Genomic DNA, 18,806 nt, shown 5'->3' on the forward strand with positions numbered 1-18,806 from the left:
CTGCTCCCCAAAGAGCTGAGGGTGGCAAGGAGATTACAAAGCAAAAAGACATGCAGCTCCGGGTCATTTCTTGCCTAGGTGTGAAGAACATATTTAAAAGTGCATCCAGGCCACATCACAGCAGAATCCTCCTATAACACCCCGTGTCTGATGGGCGAGCCCCGACTCCTGTTGTGACTCGGCCTCCTCAGGTCTAGTTTGCAGGTATCCCCGGTCTACCTGAGTTGGCTCTGCAGCAGACTCTGTTCCTGTCACTCTCCTTAGTGTAGGTCTGTATGCATGAGTCATCTTCTTCTTTTGGGGACAGTTTCAGGGGATGTGAAACTTGCCCTTTGTCACGCAAAGGAAGGCTGCAGACACAAAGAAGCCGTCTGCCCTGGGGGCTCAGAGTCCTTAGGAAACACAATCGCAACATTTTTCACTCTTGTGTTTGTCTGCAGGAAAGCCAGTTGTGCCCAGAGTCTTGAAATGCCCAAAGAGTGAGAAAGGAAAAATAAAAGAAAAACACCGCAGCTTTTAAAAACCAAGAGAGTCAGTGAAGGCTCAGGTTCTGCTCTTTGCAAATTCAGGAAATCCCACAAGATCCTGAAAGGTTGCAGGGAGATTTCTCCTTTTACAATAGATGGCTTTGGGTCTAATTTTAATTGCGGATAACTAAGTATAAAAATTAACGTACCCTCAGATTCCAGGAGTAGTCTGCATTTGGAGTATTTTTTATGAAGTATTTTTAATTTGGATTTCTCACTTTTCCACTGGAACAACCTAACAGCCAAAATTCATGCTTATGCTCCTCTTCCATTTCCTTACCCAAACATTTGCCACTATTTTTGACAGTGGAGTTGTATAATTAATTTATTTGGGGATTTCTGGACGGGATACAAATCCTTCAACTTGCACATAATTTCCTGATTCTCCATGCTGAATTGAATTAAGACGTCGGCGTACTGTATATACTTGTGTGCAAAGTGCCTGTATTTGCAGATTGCTTGATCCAATTGCACTCACATCACACATGCAAAATGCAGACTTGAGGCCTAAGCTACTGGCACCAGGACTACCCTCAAAAGTCAGACTGAAAATCAGGTCCTTAGAATATAGAACTCAGTTTTCCTTGGAAATGGCATTTGTTTGGAATTATGGATTGTTTGAAAAATAGCTGTTTTACTTGGAGAAAACTGAAGACATGCAAAGCATTTTCTCTGGAGATGTTCTATGAAAATGAGTTGTTTGGGCAGGGACAGCATTTTATTCATCTTTGTATCTTCTATTCTGAGGCAATAAAGAAAAGTTTGATAAATGAGGCCAGGCATGGTGGCACATGCCTGTAATCCCAGCACTTTGGGAGGCCAAGACGGGAGGATCACTAGAGCTCAGGAGTTCAAGACCAGTCTGGGCAGCTTGGTGAAACCCCATTGCTACCAAAAATATAAAAAATAAAATAAAATAAAATAAAAATAAAAAATAAAATAAAATAAATTAGCTGGGCATGGTGGCACACATTTGCAGTCCCAGCTACTTGGGAGGCTGAGGCACGAGAATCACTTGAACCCAGGAGGCGGAGGTTGCAGTGAGCCGAGATCACGCCACTGCACTCCAGCCTGGGTGACAGAGTAAGACCCTGTCTCTAAAAATCAATGAATCACTCTGCAAACTTTCAGTTTGACAGCCAGTCCTTTACAACGTCAAATTTCACTTGGAAGGCATAGCTTGCTTTTTCCAAGGCACAGGTATGCTGGGCTCAACTGCAGGCAGGGGAAAAGCTCAGGTTTGCAAAAGGAGTGGAGGGGCAGTCCTCTTTATTTGGCAGAATATCACCTATCCCACAAAACACCATGATGTTCTCACGCAATCTTGCATTTCCTTTCCTGAGATTTCACTTTCCCTTTCTAATCTTCCTTTTCCTTTTGATACCACAGTTCCCTAGGATCTCAGCTGGGGAACCAAGTTTTAACCAAAACACCCCAAAACCCTGAATTCGCAGCCCCCTGGAGACCAAGGCCACACCTGCTGCCCTGTGCTTCCCCCAAGGACAGCCACCAGATTCACCAGTCTTCACTCATCCATCAGGCTGTGTCTTTGGGCTGGGGTCACACAGGGCAAGTGACCAAAGTGACCTCCTGGGCCTGGCCTCCTCCTGATTCCGATAGTGCCCCTAGCCGGGTGCCTCAAACACACAGCCCAAGGCCACACGGAGCTGCAGCTGGGAGGCCTGAGGCATGGACATTCTTCAGGGAAGGAAGGCTTGGGGGGCATCAGCTCCTGCTCACCAGCCTTGCAGCACCTGCCACTGCAGGTAGGAAGAAAGGCAGGTGAGTGTGGAGGTAGAGAGGGAAGAGAGGGAAGCTTGAGGCAAGCCTGAGGAGGGAGCTGACTTCTAGGTACAGTGCCATCTACCAAATGGGGTCCTTGCAAGCTGGATATACACATGCCTGGCGCTGCTTGAAAGGAGAAAGGAGAGCTTTCAGTCTCTGGATGGGTCTCTAAGCTCCCCACGCACCCTCCAAATGTCCTTCCCATTCTTTAAACTGTAAGCCAAGTATCTTTCCACAATTTGTATCTGGAGTTAGTTGTAAGTGGTTCTCCATTTCATTAGGATCAGACCAAATTCCCAACGTGGATGTTAAGGCAATCCCCGCCCTATCTCTCTGTAAGGCTCCCCGCCATCACTCCCCAACCACCGCCACTGGAGCATCTCTCAGCTCCCAACAGGCCAGGTGCTCCTTCCTCACTCTGCTTTCTCTGCTGGGACATGATTCTTCATGCCTCCATCGGGTTAGTCTCCTTGTCACCTGCAGGTCTCAAGTGAATGACAAGTGGTCCAGGGAGACCCTCTGAACCTTCACCAGGTTCTGTACCTCTGAGCCTTGGCTCCTGCCACACCTGTCTATCATGTGTTATTTACTCACAACAGGGATGGCCTACTTAATTGCCATGTTCCTTACTAGCCCCCAAGGCTGTGGGTTCTCTTTGGCTGACCTTTGTATTTCTCATGCTAGCCCAGTTCCTGGCACACAGTAGGTGCACAATGTATATCTGATAAATGAATGAATGAAAGAAATGCCCTTAGTAAATGACCTTGGGGGGTGGGGCAGAGGGAGAGTTCTAATAAAACAGGAATAGGTACTATATTTCCATCACAGGGTCAATGCCCAATAAAAGTTTGTAATTATATTATTATTACATAGGCATTTACTTGTGAATACTTATGGAATGCCTGCTGTTATCTCATGCACTCTCATTTTAGTAGGCCCTTAGCAGGACCAAGGAATATAAATTCCTCGCCATCGAGGAGTGGGCCCTGAAAAACAGCATCATTTCCAACTTTTCAAATTCAGCAAGACCCATGCTGCCTCTGGCTTGCTCTCTCCCCTCCTCCCTCAGGGATTCTCGCTGTAGAAGGAAGAACATCATCAAGAGGGGCCATAGCTCTTCTTCCTAAGTATAGTTACATACACACCATCTCGCTTTTATCATCCTAACATAGATGATATAAGTCATAGATGAAAGGCACTGTTAAACCTATTGAACAGATGGGGAGACTGAGGCCGGCACATCTGAGTCCTACAGGTGTGCCCTCTTCTCATATTACATTATGCTACTTTTCTAGGACTCACAGAATCATCGCTAATAGATGTGTGTGTTTTCTATGTCATCATTACGAATCAAAGGAATATTAAATAGGACACAATGGGTTCGGTGTAATCTAGAGTTCAGGGATTTGGCCAGAATGCAAGATAATAGTGTAGTAAGAACCCTTCCAAGTAACAGCCAGATGAACCAGTGCTGAGTTTATATGTGGCCAAAAGAGAAAAATACGCATGGATATTCACTTGCAATTTATGAAAATGCTGAGACACAACCTTAAGAATGGCTTCCAGTGGAACATCCGGAAGTCCTCAAGTAGTCCAAGGCGAGCTGCCGTGGCACTGCTACAAAACCCCTTCAACTTGGGTGGAGGCAGCAATGATCGCTCAGGAAGAATGTGATGCTGCCAGGTGCCAGCCTGTGTAACCCAGCGACAGGACAAAGGGATTATTCTGCTTCATTATTAAAATGAAGTGTTTACTGTTAAAATACGATTGGGAATTAAAAGGGGCACATATGAATCATAAATATTTGCATGCCATTAATGTTTGGACAAAAGAGTTGGAAAGGCTGAGTTGGGAGAACTTCTTTTCCCATGAAAAGCAGTGCTTCAAATTACAGTACATATTTAATTTCATTTCTCCCATTGCTAACAGGAACCTCAGGGCCTGCTGCATATAACCCTTTCACGACCACAGAACCGTATGGGGCCCTGAAATAAGGATAAGGATTGTGTTTCCTCCTTGGAAGCTCATCCATTTAGACAAACAAAAGAAGCAGACCTCTGGTTGTTGTTGCTGTTTGCTGTTGTTTGCTATGCACTCACAGAGTCCCCATTGTCTGCCCCATGGTGTTGGTGTCACTGCAAAAAGTAACAACTCCTAACCTATGTCTTGTCTCAGGTAATCAATCCTCATTGTCCCTCTGTCTTCCCACAGACAAGGGCAAAATCAGGCTTAGACAGGTCAAGTAGCTTGTTCAAGGACAGATAGCTCCAAGCCAGTGGTTCTCAACCAGGGGCGATTTGCCCCCAGGGGACATGAGGCAATGGCTTCAGAGATTTCTGGTTGTCACAACCAGGAGGGTGGGTGCTAGTGGCCCCTGAGTAGAGGCCAGGGATGCTGTTAAATGTTCAACCATGCACAGGAAAGCCACTCACAGCAAAGAATAACTGGCCCTAAATGTCAGCAACACCCAAGTTGAAACACAGTGGGGAAGCCAGTAAAGTCCACGTGCTGACCATTAGGCTGCACTGCCTAACATCAAAACAGTCCTGGGCCCAGCACAGTGGCTCATGCCTGTAATCCCAGCACTTTGGGAGGCCGAGGCAGGCAGATCACGAGGTCAAGAGATCGAGACCATCCTGGCCAGCGTGGTGAAACCCCGTCTCTATGAAAAATACAAAAATTATCCAGGCGTGGTGGTGCACGCCTGTAATCCCAGCTACTTGGGAGGCTGAGGCAGGAGGATTGCTTGAACACAGGAGGCGGAGGCTGTAGTGAGCTGAGATCACACCACTGCATTCCAGCCTGGTGACAGGGCGAGACTCCATCTCAAAAAAAAACAAAAACAAAAACAAAAAAACAAACAGTCCTGAACAGTCATTCATTCACAGACCATGTATCAGGCATCATCTAATGTCACTCATGATACCACCTGGAGCTTTCTAGTTAAAGGCTGGATCTCTTGATTTTGGAAAATTCCTGTGAGCCCACTTCCTCTGGGCTCCTAAGCACATCTTCCTTTCCACAGTGCTTGGGTCTCCGTTCCTACACACACCCTTGCATGCCACAGTTGTTTTCAAGCTTTTTCCCCAGTGACCTTCTCTCTAGAGCACACCTACAGCAACTCGTGAGCTCTGTGCAGTCCCTGGCTCAGACACCGTCCACGAACTCCCATTTGGATAGTTAATGCTTACTAGTCACAGATTACGTGACACACAAGTGATCTCTATGTCGAATCTAGGAGCGTTGCTCTACTGTAGGGAGCTTAAAGGAAGCAGATGTATACACAGAGAAGGAAAATTAGGCGTGAGGGTCTCCATGGAGCACAAAAGCAAGGAAACGGACAAACAAACAAAGCAGACACAGCCTGACCTATTCCAGAAACTCAACCTGCAGCAGGCTCTACCTTGATGCACCGGGAACACCTAGGGGAGTCTCCCTGCGGATTTTTGTTTTCAAATCATCGTGCCCTGAATCTCAGTGTAAAAGCAGGTGATGGCAAAACTGACATGCTGGGGCAAGTGGGATAAAGCTCCAGAGGAACCCAGCCATCTGTCTCCGGGTGGCATCTGCAAGCCCATCCTGTGGGCGGCAAACCCACAAACCTTGGTCCTGTCTCCCCTCCTGCCACGTAGTGCCTTCATTTTTATTTAGGGTATGCAGACTGAGCCATTTTGGTGTCTGGGAGTTGTCTGTCAGTGACACACACCAAGACCTTGCTTTTATCACTTTTTTTTTTTTTTTAGACGGAGTCTTGCCCTGTCACCCAGGCTGGAGCGCAGTGGCATAATCTCGGCTCACTGCAACCTCCGTCTCCCTGGTTCAAGCAATTCTCCTGCCTCAGCCTTCAGAGCAGCTGGGATTACAGGTATGTGCCACCACTCCTGGCTAATTTTTGTATTTTTAGTAGAGATGGGGTTTCACCACGTTGGCCAAGCTGGTCTCAAACTCCTGACCTCAAATGATCCTCCTGCCTTGGCCTCCTAAAGTGCTGGGATTACAGGTGTGAGCCAGCACGCCTGGCTCTTTATCACTTTTTTAATATGAGTAGACACTGTCCACTGACATCAATTCCCATTCCTAGATCAGTGGCTCCATGGCCTCTCTGCTGAAGTATTCAGGGAAAAGCAGCGAGCCTCTGGCAGAGGGCTTTCTAGTTTCTGCGGTCCTTGTGGACCTCACATGTGTGACATTCATGAGGGGGTGGCTACAGTGGGGAGCCTTCTCGGAGAAGCTGCCCTGCTGTGTGCACCACCCCCACCTGCAGCCACTCCTCCAGCCACTGCACATCCCTGACCCAGGATAGCAGGCAGGGTCAGTGGAGCCAGGGGGATGGTGCAATTCTATGCATAGAGAACACTGCTGTTTTCCTTTAAAAAAAAACTTTTAATATTCAGTGATGTCCTCTATTTTTTATTCTGTGCAATGTTTTAAAAATAAGTTTTTCATAAAATTTAAAATAAGTTTTTCATACATTTTGATAAGTTTGTAGGGAGGCAGAATGTCAGAATAAAAGGGGCAAGGGAAACATTTTACAACCTATGCACCATCAGGGCGAGATCACGCATGACTGGAGCTAGATGAGTTTCTCAATCTCAGCACAACTGACATTTGGGTCTTTGTTGGGGAGGCTGTCAGGTTCATGGTAGGACGTTTAGTAGATCCCTGGCCTCTACTTACTAGATGCCACCGGCACTCCCCAACCCAATACACGACCACCAAAAATGTCTGCAGATATTGCCAAATGTCTTCTGGGAGTCAAATCACCCCAGCTGGGAAACATTGAGCAAGATTATGATCAAAATTGATAAGCAGGGAGACAAGATACTGATAATAAACTGCCCAGTGGTTTCAGATAGAATAATGAAGGCAGGACATTCGTCCTAGGTACTAGAGACACACCATTTAAAGAGGCAGAGAAAGCCTTATTATGATGTGAGTTAGACTAGCTCCTTATTAATTATAGATAGATAGAAAGATAGATGACTAATACTGACTATCCTCTATACAATAGTTTCAAATAGAATGAAGGAAAAAAATCTGTAAAGACCCCAACCCAATGCCTTGAGCAAACTGGAGTGTTTCCACCTCCAGAGATCTGATAAGCACACAGATGACCAATTATGCTCAATCTGCCCATATTCCTGTGATTTACCTTGGTTTGCATACGGTTACTCAATTAGGGCCATACACCACCCCAGAGTGCTGGCCAGCCCTCCTATTAACTGGGCAGGCACGTCCTTGGGATAGGTGATGGGGGAGGTGGGGTAGTTCTGCAGATGGCCCTGCCCATACATTCTTAATGATGGTCTTAAATCTCAAGGTAAAAGCCCAAATTAATCTAAGTTGAAAAATAAACAGGAAATGTACTTACATCTTCTTTGAGAAAAACACAGTTTAAATGGCTCCTAAATGAATGCTTCCTCACTAAGGAAATCAGAGGAAACGCATTTTCAGTCTAGCAGCAGAATGGCCGTGAGCCTCTCAAAGGAAGTTGCTGGGATTCCTCTATGGACCTCAATTGCCAGACACCTTCATTGGAGAAAGTTCGGTGACGTCAAATGGAGTTCCTGAATGGGACATGCTGCCCAATATAGACTAACAGGGACTGGGCAACGTACTGGAATCCCAAATCAGTGCAGGGCAAACTGAATGCCGTCGATTGCTCTGCCTTCAACAGATCAAAATACATCTCCGTTGAATGTAGGACTCACAGCAGAACCAATGATGGAGTATGCGCGCTGCCTGAAGTCCAGGAATGCACGTTTATAAATACAGACGTTGAAGTGCTGCGATCTGTCCCCGTGCCCCGCCAGGGAGCCGACAAAACGAGCACATGTCAAAGTATTCATAGGCAGCTCATTAAATCCACACTGCTCACTTATTAATTTCCATTAATTGCTTTATTTGGGCTTTAGATGAGAAGATGTTATTAGCATGAATGTAGTCCTCAAAGATAATTTGGTCCAAGAAGTCTCTCAATGGAGGTATGGATATTCTCATTCTCTCTCTCTCTCTCTCTCTCTCCCGCTTGCACACACGCACACACGCACACACACTCCACTGGCTAAGAATCAATGAAGCCTTCAAAAGCACACATTCTCCCCATATTGACAGTATATGGTTATTCATAAACATCTCTTTACTGATCTGAACTTGTGTCATAATCATCTACAGAAAGAAAACAGCCATAAGACAGTACACCGGCCAGGTACGGTGGCTCACTACTGTAATCCCAGCACTTTGGGAGGCCAAGGCAGGTGGACCACCTGAGATCAGGAGTTCAAGACCAGCCCAGTCAACATGGTGAAACCTTGTCTCTACTAAATATACAAAATTAGCCAGGCGTGGTGGTGGATGCCTGTAATCTCAGCTACTTGGGAGGCCGAGGTAGGAGAATCGCTTGAACCTGGGAGGTGGAGGTTGCAGTGAGCCAAGATCACACCACTGCACTCCAGCCTAGGCAACAAGAGGGAAACTCTGTCTCAAAAAAAAAAAAAAAAAAAAAAAAAAAAAAAGACAGTACACCATCTCTCCTTGTCAACAAGTAATTTTTCCTTAAAAAAAAAAAAACAAAAACAGAAACACAGAATGTGTTCTCCTTTAGCCAGCCTTCTCCACCCTCTCTTGCCCCTTGCCAACCAGCACAAAAAAGAAAATACAAAACTGATTTATTAGAACCAGAGCAGGGTTGCAGCCGTTGGCCGGATCACTGTTTATGTCTATAATGCTTGTTGCTGAAACAGGAAGCTCTAAAAATCACTCAACCATTATTTCTCTTGCAGGCACTTTCTGATTGATAGTCTTCTGTCCCGACCAAAAAGAAATGCCTCCACCAAACACAAGCCGGCTGGCAAGGAAGGGGTTGAGGGTGGGTGGAAAGAAGTACAGCTTCTGCCCATCAAACTATAAAATATTGTTCATACAAATAACCTCAATTTAAAAAAGCTGTGTGACACCATCAGCAATGCCTGACACTTCATAAAATCAGCAAGAAAACTATGAAGGGATCAACTGCGAAACTGCTTGTTGCAAGCACAAGCAGTTTTCAAGAAAGCTTTTCCTGCTGGTCCTTGCCATGACTGGGCCACCCCAGGCTTTAAGCAGGGCAGGGAGCAACTTGCTTTAGGAAAGTGTTGCTACCCTTTTATTGGCAAATGTGAAACCGAATGAGAAACTTGGTCTCTAGAGATGAATTCTACATCAGATCATGGAGGCAAGCTTTTGACCTGCCCGTCGAAAAGCAGTATTTGTTAGGGCTGGTTGAGGCTTGGTATATCAGAGACTGGGTCTTTATTCATCTATATTTGCTTGCAATGAGATCTGAATACAGATTTCTGTATATATATTATTTTAAAGTGTAGATCAGTATGTAACAGAAGAAAGTGGGAAAATGGGAGAGTTGATTTTAATATAACTCATGTCTTTTCCTTATATTCTCTCCAGGAGATCTGACTGCCAGTTTATACCATGAACATTACCCGTGAAACAACTCTGGGGTGGTCAGATGAATTTTTCCTTCTTCTATTATATGAATCTGTTAATAGAATAGAGAAGGACTCGGATCCTACGATAATACTGCGAGTCATTCAGAGCATCTCTTGGTAACGACCGCTACATAAAGCCAAGCCATGTCTCTTTGTTTAGAATATCAGTACTGTTTATCCTTCCCTAAATGTACCTTCTCTTCCTCTTGACCACAGTCTTCCACTCACCTGAAGGGCAACCTCCCACACTTTACCCCAAATAATGTAGAATAATTTAAGAATGAAAATGCCTTAAGCAACTAACATTACACAAATATGCAATAACCCAGATTGTGACAGGATAAATATTATGTCTGGGAAGATATTCACAGCAAGAACACACCGAAGGAATTTCATTGTATAAATGTGTTGGGAAAGGATACTATTTTGAAAGTGGGCAAGATTAAAGCTGCCAGGGAGGTCAATGTAAACACAAATTCCGCCAAGAAACTCAACGCCACCCTGACAGGCCACAGAACACTTGGCCTTACAGGGCTGGGTGTGGACACAGTAAGAGGGAAGCGACTGTCCTTTCAATGACAGAATAGGCCCCCTCCCCTTTACCCGTGATGATATGTGGGCATACCTGATGGCCATCCAAATGCCTGGCCAGTGGTTTCAAGGAGATCTACTTTCTTAATTATACAAACCAGACCCCGGCGATAACAAAAACACAGGTGTTACCAAAACAGCACAGGGTCAAGAAAATGTCTAGCTCATTTGTACATGTATTTATTCATTTTCAGGTGTCTACTATATGCGGCATAGGGCTAAGCTGGCCCTCCACGATCAATGCAAAGTTCCAAATTCACAAATTTTTGGCCTAGGGTCCGTGGATCCCCAGAAGGTCCATAAATGAGTTCTGGTAGCCTAGAAACTGAAATGATATACGTAATTCTGTGTGTAAGTGAACATGTGCATTTTTTTTTTTCGTCCTTGGAAAAAGCCTTCCAAAGGATTTTCAAAAGTATCTATGATGTTCCCCAAAGATTAAAAATCATATTCTAAGAAAAAACTAGAAAGAAATGTGCAGTAGACCATCTTTCCTCATGCAGCAACAATGCAGCTGATAAAGCAGCTGGAGAGATTTCTTCTTTGGTTCTGAAATGAAATTACTAAAGCTGTATTTCCTGATTGATCAGTTATTCTCTGACTGATTAAATACTGCAACTGGGATGAAGCAGTCACAGATTTCATTGCTAAAATTTCTTTTTCTTTTTTCTTTTTTTAGATGGAGTTTTGCTCTTGTTGCCCAGACTGGAGTGCAGTGGCGCAACCTCGGCTCACTGCAACCTCTACCTCCTGGGTTCAAGCGATTCTCCTGCCTCATCCTCCTGAGTAGCTGGGATCACAGGCGCCCGCCACCACACCTGGCTAATTTTTTGTATTTTTAGTAGAGATGGCGGGGTCACCATGTTGGCCAGGCTGGTCTTGAACTCCTGACCTCAGGTGATCCACCCACCTCGGCCTCCCAAAGTGCTGGGATTACAGATGTGAGCCACCGTGCCCGGATACCAATTGCTAAAATTTCTTAAATTTATCTCAGCTGAAGCCATGATACACTTTCTTGTCATTCTAAAGGTGGCAGGTGATGTAGCACTTGCCTCAACTGCAGATGTAAACTGATATAAGCTGCTCAGTGAATTAGTTTCACACAAGAGAATTCCTTTTGACCCTGAACTTCAATTTTTTGGGGGTGTCATGGAGTCCCAGTCCATTTGGCTAAAATGTGAATTATTCTGAACAACAACCTCTGTGCTCACATGACCTCTGGAGTTCAGCCCGGTCCCCAGAGCTCCCTAACCCTCATCTCCTGGGAGCTGCTATCTCTTCCTCCTTTGTAAAGGAGCGGTCGATTTACACGGAGATACTGAATCAAAGAGAGAAACATTCCAAGGGTGAGATACACTCTGAACCAAGATTTAAACTGCCAGGGAGAAAAAGGAGGGAATGGAAGAAAAGAGAGAAGGTTCAGGCTTCTACAGGGCCAGTGTAGCCAGCGAGGCCGTCAAAGCCGGACAGGCAGGTTTTCCCAGTTACGGAATGAACCCGAGGTTAGGAGCTGTGATCCTGGATGGCAGCCAGCGCCCAGATAGATCCGTTTTGTAGAACAGAGAAAAACCCTTCCATGTTCAACCTCTGGCAGTTTCTATGAGGTTTACAATCCCCATGGACTGGCAGCTGGTCACAGAAAGAGAACTTCTTTTTCTACCTTTCATTTTGCACCACGTACTAGGCCCCTTGGAGAATCCATCAGACTGGTGGCTTTTGACAGAATTCAAAATTGGCACTGAAAGTTTGGATGAGCCAAGAGCCAGGGCCTTCTGAGCCATGGCGTGGTGTGTTCATGCCAAGGGTATATTTTCAAGCACATTTTCAAAAACAGAAAATGAAACAGTTGTCTTAAGATCACTTAATAAAACGTAATGAAACTTTTAAAGGTAAGATTCAGTGAGGAAGATTAAGACTAATTGTTAAAATTAGTCAGAATGATCTGCTCTCTTCCTAATGGGAAGCAAATTGCAAAAAAAAAAAAAAAAAAAGAAGAAGAAAAAAGAAAGAAAAAAATCTGGCAGGCTTTGGTGTTGACACTTACACTTGAAAGAGAAAAATCAAATTATATTTTATGACTATGGAAAGAAATTATGAGACAGAGTCAAATCGGGCCTTCAGACAGCTCATTTACTTTTGTAGCGCTGACCAAAAAAAAAAAAAAAATATATATATATATTATATACATATATATATACACACACACACACATATATATATACATCTCAAGACCAACAATATTCATATCCACAGTAATTACAATTGGGTCAAATGTTCCATTAGGGTTTCCGTATTTTTTCTTGCTTATTATCACTGGTGGGAAGGAGAGTCTGTTCAAAATATTGTCTGTTTATGGCATTTCAATTAATTTTCTCATTCCAGAGTATGGGAAGACAGCCCAGCCTTGGTTGCAGCTATTTTTTGGGGTTTATGCAAACTCAAGGGCATACTGGCACGAATCCTGCAGCCAAATGCAAACACTCCACACCTTGGGGAAACAGTTCACTGTTACCCAAGTAAACACAAGCACCTATTAGTCACCCACTCAAAACAGAAATGCCCAATGAGGGATGCAAGATCAGCCATCAATGCCAGAAAAGAAAGCACGCTGCTTTCAAAATCTCATTTTTTTATTATCACTGTTTTACTGTGCGTTGCCGGAAAGCCACTACTGAACTTCTTGTGGGAAAATGTCACTGGCACGGATCATTAAATAGTTTTTAAAACTTTTATGACCAAAACCTAACATGAAGACCCACACAGATGCATAGTATGATTATAACACTTTCTCTAGAAAAGCAATTCAATGATACTTAGCTATTGATTCCTAACAGCAGAAATCCACAAGAGCTGAATTAAGAGAGTTAGCTAGGCCGATGGGCATGGACCAGGCTGTGGGGCCTTTGTTTTTTATTGGCTTCTCACCCACTCTGCCAGCTACTCATCTGAAGCCTTTAAGATGTTTTCTAGACACACATCTCTGAATCATAATGCAAATTCCATTTACTGAAAGGTGGGGACTTTTAATACAACAAGTGAACCCATTTAATGATTTATGCTTTTATATCTTATAGCATCACTCACGCTTTCAAAAAGTGGATATAATTTTCTTTGCATTACCCTATTATTAATATAGTACTATGAATATATATTTTCAATCACATTATATAAATTTTTTATTTTCTCCAGCTATGATTCTATTATGAAAATGCTCCAGATAGCTAGGATAGCAAAAATAATCACCAAAATAATCAACTCACATTTACCCCTTTCTCCTTTCTGACTAATCAAATTCTCTGAGAACTGAGATTTTCTTGTTTTTAAATGCCTTTTTAAAGAGTAATAATTTCTCTTATTTTAAATGTTGTTTGATTGGTGCTTCCATTTTTTTCAATACGAGAACTATTACTGTTATTTAGGTATTTACCATAAGTCTTTTTATTATACTTGAAATAACTTATTTGTAAGCTTAATCGGTACTATATTACAAAAAATGAGTTTAAAAAACTATCTTACCTCCCTCAACTAAACTTTTAGTACTTGTTGCTATTTATAAAATATGATTTGGTTCTTACAATGTAAAGAAAACATAATACTTGAAAATAATTGGAAACCAGAAAAAATTACAATAAGCCAAGCTACCTATTTCTGCTCTAATGCTTTGATAATGGGTTAAAGGCAAGGAAAAATAAAACCACACATGGAGCTGAAGTAATGCAACAATTTCTTGGATAATCCAGTCTCTAATATTATTAGTATCTAAAATGTTAACCAGGCCCAACCCCTCCTCCTAAATAAGGCATTGAAAAGAAATACAACAGGAAGATCATACTGCCATCAATGGTACTAACATTATTTCTTCATGTCTTTTTCTAAAAAGGTAAGCTTGCTTGAAACCATGTTTCAACATCATACACTAGAAATCCCTAAAATTATTAGAAGTGGTCATTCGAAACTCTGTCACTTTTCACAGATAGCCCACAGATCATAAGTCAACAGTTCCCATTAAACAGCTTTTGTATTGTTATCCAAGAGAGAATCCTCACTGTAATTGTATAACCCTAGTTTCATTAAAGTAAGTTTTATATTTTTTGCATCTTAGTAAAAATCTCAGGCGTTTCTTTGAAATTCACAATTCCTATGCTGCATGTTCCAAATCAGTCTTAAATCAACTCAGTAACATAAAGCAATAATATACAGATTCTGCTAAAGATATTAAACTTCAAATAAATATTTTTAAGAGCTTGACATAGCAATAAGAACGTTAAGACAGACCGAGTTTCTAGGGATTCCATCACAGAAATCACTAGAATTTTGAAATGTGGGTTTGTTGCCATGAAACGTGTTTCAAGCATAGTTTTGACAGATAACGTACCTCTTCCACTTCGACCGACAAACCTGAGGTCATTAAATCTTGCAACCTGGTTCTTCATGGCTGCGGTAGCATTTCTCAGCTCAGCCGAGTAGTTTTCATCATTGCCGGCCATCACAGTGACCAGAGTGCCATCTGGAACATCCCCTAGGGCCACCACCTAAACACCAGTCAAAGGACAAATGCAGACATCAGGGATGTTATACATACACTTTTAGGGCATTTGTGTAGTGATTATTCTAAAATTAAATGTATATTCAATGATTTTTTTTTAGGTTGCAGAGGAATAGCAATGATAACTTAAGCAAAACAACAGAAAAGTTATAAAGAGAAGACACTTTTTTATTATATTTTAGGTTGGTGCAAAAGTAATTGCAGTGTTTGCAATTTTTAACTCCAAAAACTGCAGTTACATTTGCACCAACCTAACACATTATGTATAACTATATGTAAATTTTCAAATAGTGACACATATACTAAATTTACCTCATAAAGCCATAGTAGGTCGCATAGCACAATTGGAACAAGACTAACCATAGCAAGATATCAAGGATTTTGAGTAGCTATGCCGTCTCCTGAATACAATCATCTCTTCTTAATTTCTCCCATTTGAGAAACAGAACATCCTGTGTTTGTAAGTTTATAATCTAACCCATCTTTTACTTGCTCAGACCTCCACTAACAGGCTGAACAAGGTGCAGACTTTACTTTTAGAAAACAAAACAAAACAAAAAAACAAAAAAAAACCAATTTCTGCTAAAAGTAGATTTCATCTTGCTGACGATTCTTAAGTAACTTAAACTGTCCCTCTACAGTTCATCTTTGATACCTCCTACTCGTTGCTATTATCTTGAGTTTTACTAGCAATGAATTCTAGCACACAAGAAAAAAAAATCAGAAATGCACCCTTCGTTTACTAATTACAAAATCAACAGACCTCAGAAAGACGGGACGTTCACTTCTATGCACTCCCCTCAATTCAGGGGTGGAATTGGATTGCATTTTTGTATCTGTGAGTCTCAACGCGTGTAAACTCATGTCCTCACAGATGCCTGAGGTTTTCTGCTAGCCCAGCTGATCTTGACCAGGAATTTATTTAATGTAACTGAGTAAGTATGAAGTCTTATCAGGGCTATTGGAGAAAACTGGTAGATAAATGTTTTTATACTCAGGTAATTAAGAAAATGAATTTCAAAGTAAAATACTCTGAAAAGCATGACCTAAAGATACTTTGTACAACTGTATCAATTTCTTGGCTATCATTTAGGCCTTCTAGAAACTATTTTCTTGGTCTGGACATTTATTATTGGCTGTATTTCCTTTGTTTCTGTTTTTCAAAGCAGTCATACAATTTCAAATCGAAATGCCCCAAGCTGTATTTATTCTGATCATTTCTGACATTCTTTACGGTAAAGTCAGTAGTGACATTTATATTACTCATTCCAATTACATCATCATTTTTGGTTGCTGTTTTTGAATTGGTAACAGTAAAGCATTCCTTAATCTAGTGTTATCACTCCTTCCTCTGCCTCCTACTTCCCAATTTTTACCTTAATAACTGCTACATAATTTTTTGTAGTATATTTTCAGGCCTCTTTTTCTATATGTAAAAAAGGCTGCCATAGACTCACTTGTATGATATTGAAGTCATGTTTCTCAAGATTCCCATTTTCATGATCTGCTTAGCCATCACCCTTTCCCTGTGGCCTCCAGATGACTATCTATTGTTTTCATTCATTAGAACTGCTTCAGTCCTTGTGGCACAGAACACGAACTAACTCACTATGAGAGATGAACATACTTCCAACCCCAAGACTACACCAGGATAATCTAGTCTCATAGAAGCAGGGAGGCATTTTCCTCTATTTTATCCAACTTGCACTGCCAAACAAGGTCTGGGCCTTTTCTCTCTCTTTTTAATCCTTTCATTCTAATTGTTGGACATGTTTTCCATATAGGAGATTTTAAAACTCTGCTATTTATTCCCCAAGCACCCTCTAATTAGCTATTTAGTTCCCATTATAAGTGTGTTTGTTGCCATTTAATTAAGAGCAGTGATATGACAATTCCCTTTTTGTTTTAAAAAGATATCACTGAAATAAATCTCCCTGATCAGTTATTTGGTTATTGTTACTGTTTTTCTTTTCTATTCCTGAAAAATGGGCTTGCTTTATTTTGCTCTTTTTAATCTCTTACAGACAAATTTTCCCCTTTTTTTCATGATTTTCACTTCCCGTTGTAAAGTTAGCTCACAGTGTTGAAATGCCCTCTTTGAACACATATTTTTACTTCCTCATCCTCCTCTCCCTGTGGTAACCCAGGCTTCTCTATTTTAACTCAACATTCAGCAGGTATACAGAGACTGCCTCGACTACGTGGGTTTCAAACTGAATAACTCATTGTTGGGTCTGGATCTCTAAAAAGGTGAAAATAAATAAATCTTCTTTTATAACTACAGGAATGTATTCTGAATTATCTGCCTCCTACTGCTGTTCCCCTCACAGTGCTCCAAGCCTGTGCCTCTCTCATCTTTCCAATACTATCCTCATTGGTAATTTGGCAAATTCATGAGACCTTCGCCAAGTCGAAACAAACATAGAATAAAATTATCATGGAGGCTAAATAAGAAAAGGCTGTTGATGTTGGAATTTAAGAAGAAAAAAATTAGAAGTTTAACTCCCACTCCTCTTTTTTTTTTAAATGCAGCAGAATCAACCATATTTGGGCACCTACATATCATTTACTTGGCCTTATATTGATCTCTGAGGGATTTTTTTTTGGTGGTGGGGGGTGGGTAAAGGGGAACTATTAAATCCAGGGCAATTCATTAATACTGTATATCGTCCAATTGTTAACAAGCATACTTAAGCCAGGTTTAAAAAGTTTTTTTTAAATTTAAAACTAACATGCGTGCTAATTTGATACAGGTTTTGTCACTGATGGGCAATATGGAGAGAATGTAAAAATATCTAACTTCAAACAGAAAAAAGAAACAACTGGAATGAAAAGCTATAAACAATAGGTAAGGAAACACAAACATTTACATTTTAACACAGACCAAACAGGCAAGAAGGGACTTGCTGGCCAAAGATATCTCATATTTTGTTTTACTTCTCTGTTTTTAAAGTATCAGGAAGTTGGGCCAAATATCAACTCTCTTCTATATTACATGGACCTCCCAATACTGTTCTTGGCTAGCCTGTTCACAGTCCAAACTGGCATTTTAAACCAATTCTAATTAGGTTGAAATTACAGTTACAATTCATTTACTTCAAATCCGTTAACCTTCCAGTGTTGCAAAGAAGGCTGTGGAGTGGAACACAGAATTCAGCTGAGATGATATTTAAGGCATAGCTAGGGACTGTGATCTTGCTGACAAAAATATTACTTATTTCCTTTTTATGAAAAGAATATTATCATCAGAATCCAAGACCTCCGAACTTCCCTGCTGAAAGCATGTTTACGTCTTTGGACTCTGGTGTACCAGGGCCTAAACAAGCTATAATACCGTGGTATTACCAAATACATCCTAAGTCATCAAAACAGCTTTTTAGGCTAATTCTGTAAGTACAGCAAAACACACAGCAAACTTAAGGTTTTCTTAGTAGTAAAAAACATGTATCTCTCATACTGTAAAAAATAAAGGTGTTCCATGAGAGGGAAGGAGTAGGGGGAGAACAGGTTGGGGCTCAAAATAAGCAAGTAGGGTTATTGTAATCTATTTTAAAGAAAATTCATAATTTTAAATCTCTCTTTAGTTCAGAAGATTGATGTAGAGGATTTACCTACAGAACTTCAGGAGATTCCTAAGAAGGCCTTCAATGATCTTTTCATCAATATCATCAGGCCTTATCATTGTTTCACATTTGCTTCTCTTTACCATAGGGAATATAATAATTATTTACTGGTTAACTTCCTAGGGAGATTGCCTGCGGCTTATTTAAGATCCAAATTTTAAAGTAATAATTTCTGTTGAAGCTGCTTGGGAGGTGGTTGGGTGGGCAGATAGAGTGAAGCCAGGGACACACACTAAATGAGCCCGGGATG

General features: G+C 41.6%; 1 protein-coding gene across 6 annotated transcripts in view; it reads right to left on the bottom strand.

The window, feature by feature from the left end:
• Positions 1–18,806, bottom strand: part of RUNX1 (RUNX family transcription factor 1) — a 263,011-nt gene that overhangs the window by 77,863 nt on the left and 166,342 nt on the right. For all 6 annotated transcript variants that reach the window (XM_004062749.5, XM_063702582.1, XM_063702580.1 and 3 more), the window contains one exon: positions 14,763–14,919. In XM_004062749.5, the coding sequence (XP_004062797.2) occupies positions 14,763–14,919 (157 nt within the window). The remainder of the gene's footprint in view (positions 1–14,762; positions 14,920–18,806) is intronic.

The sequence above is a fragment of the Gorilla gorilla genome, chromosome 22 (genome assembly GCF_029281585.2).
Source record: "Gorilla gorilla gorilla isolate KB3781 chromosome 22, NHGRI_mGorGor1-v2.1_pri, whole genome shotgun sequence".
In the NCBI taxonomy this organism is placed as follows: Eukaryota; Metazoa; Chordata; class Mammalia; order Primates; family Hominidae; genus Gorilla; species Gorilla gorilla.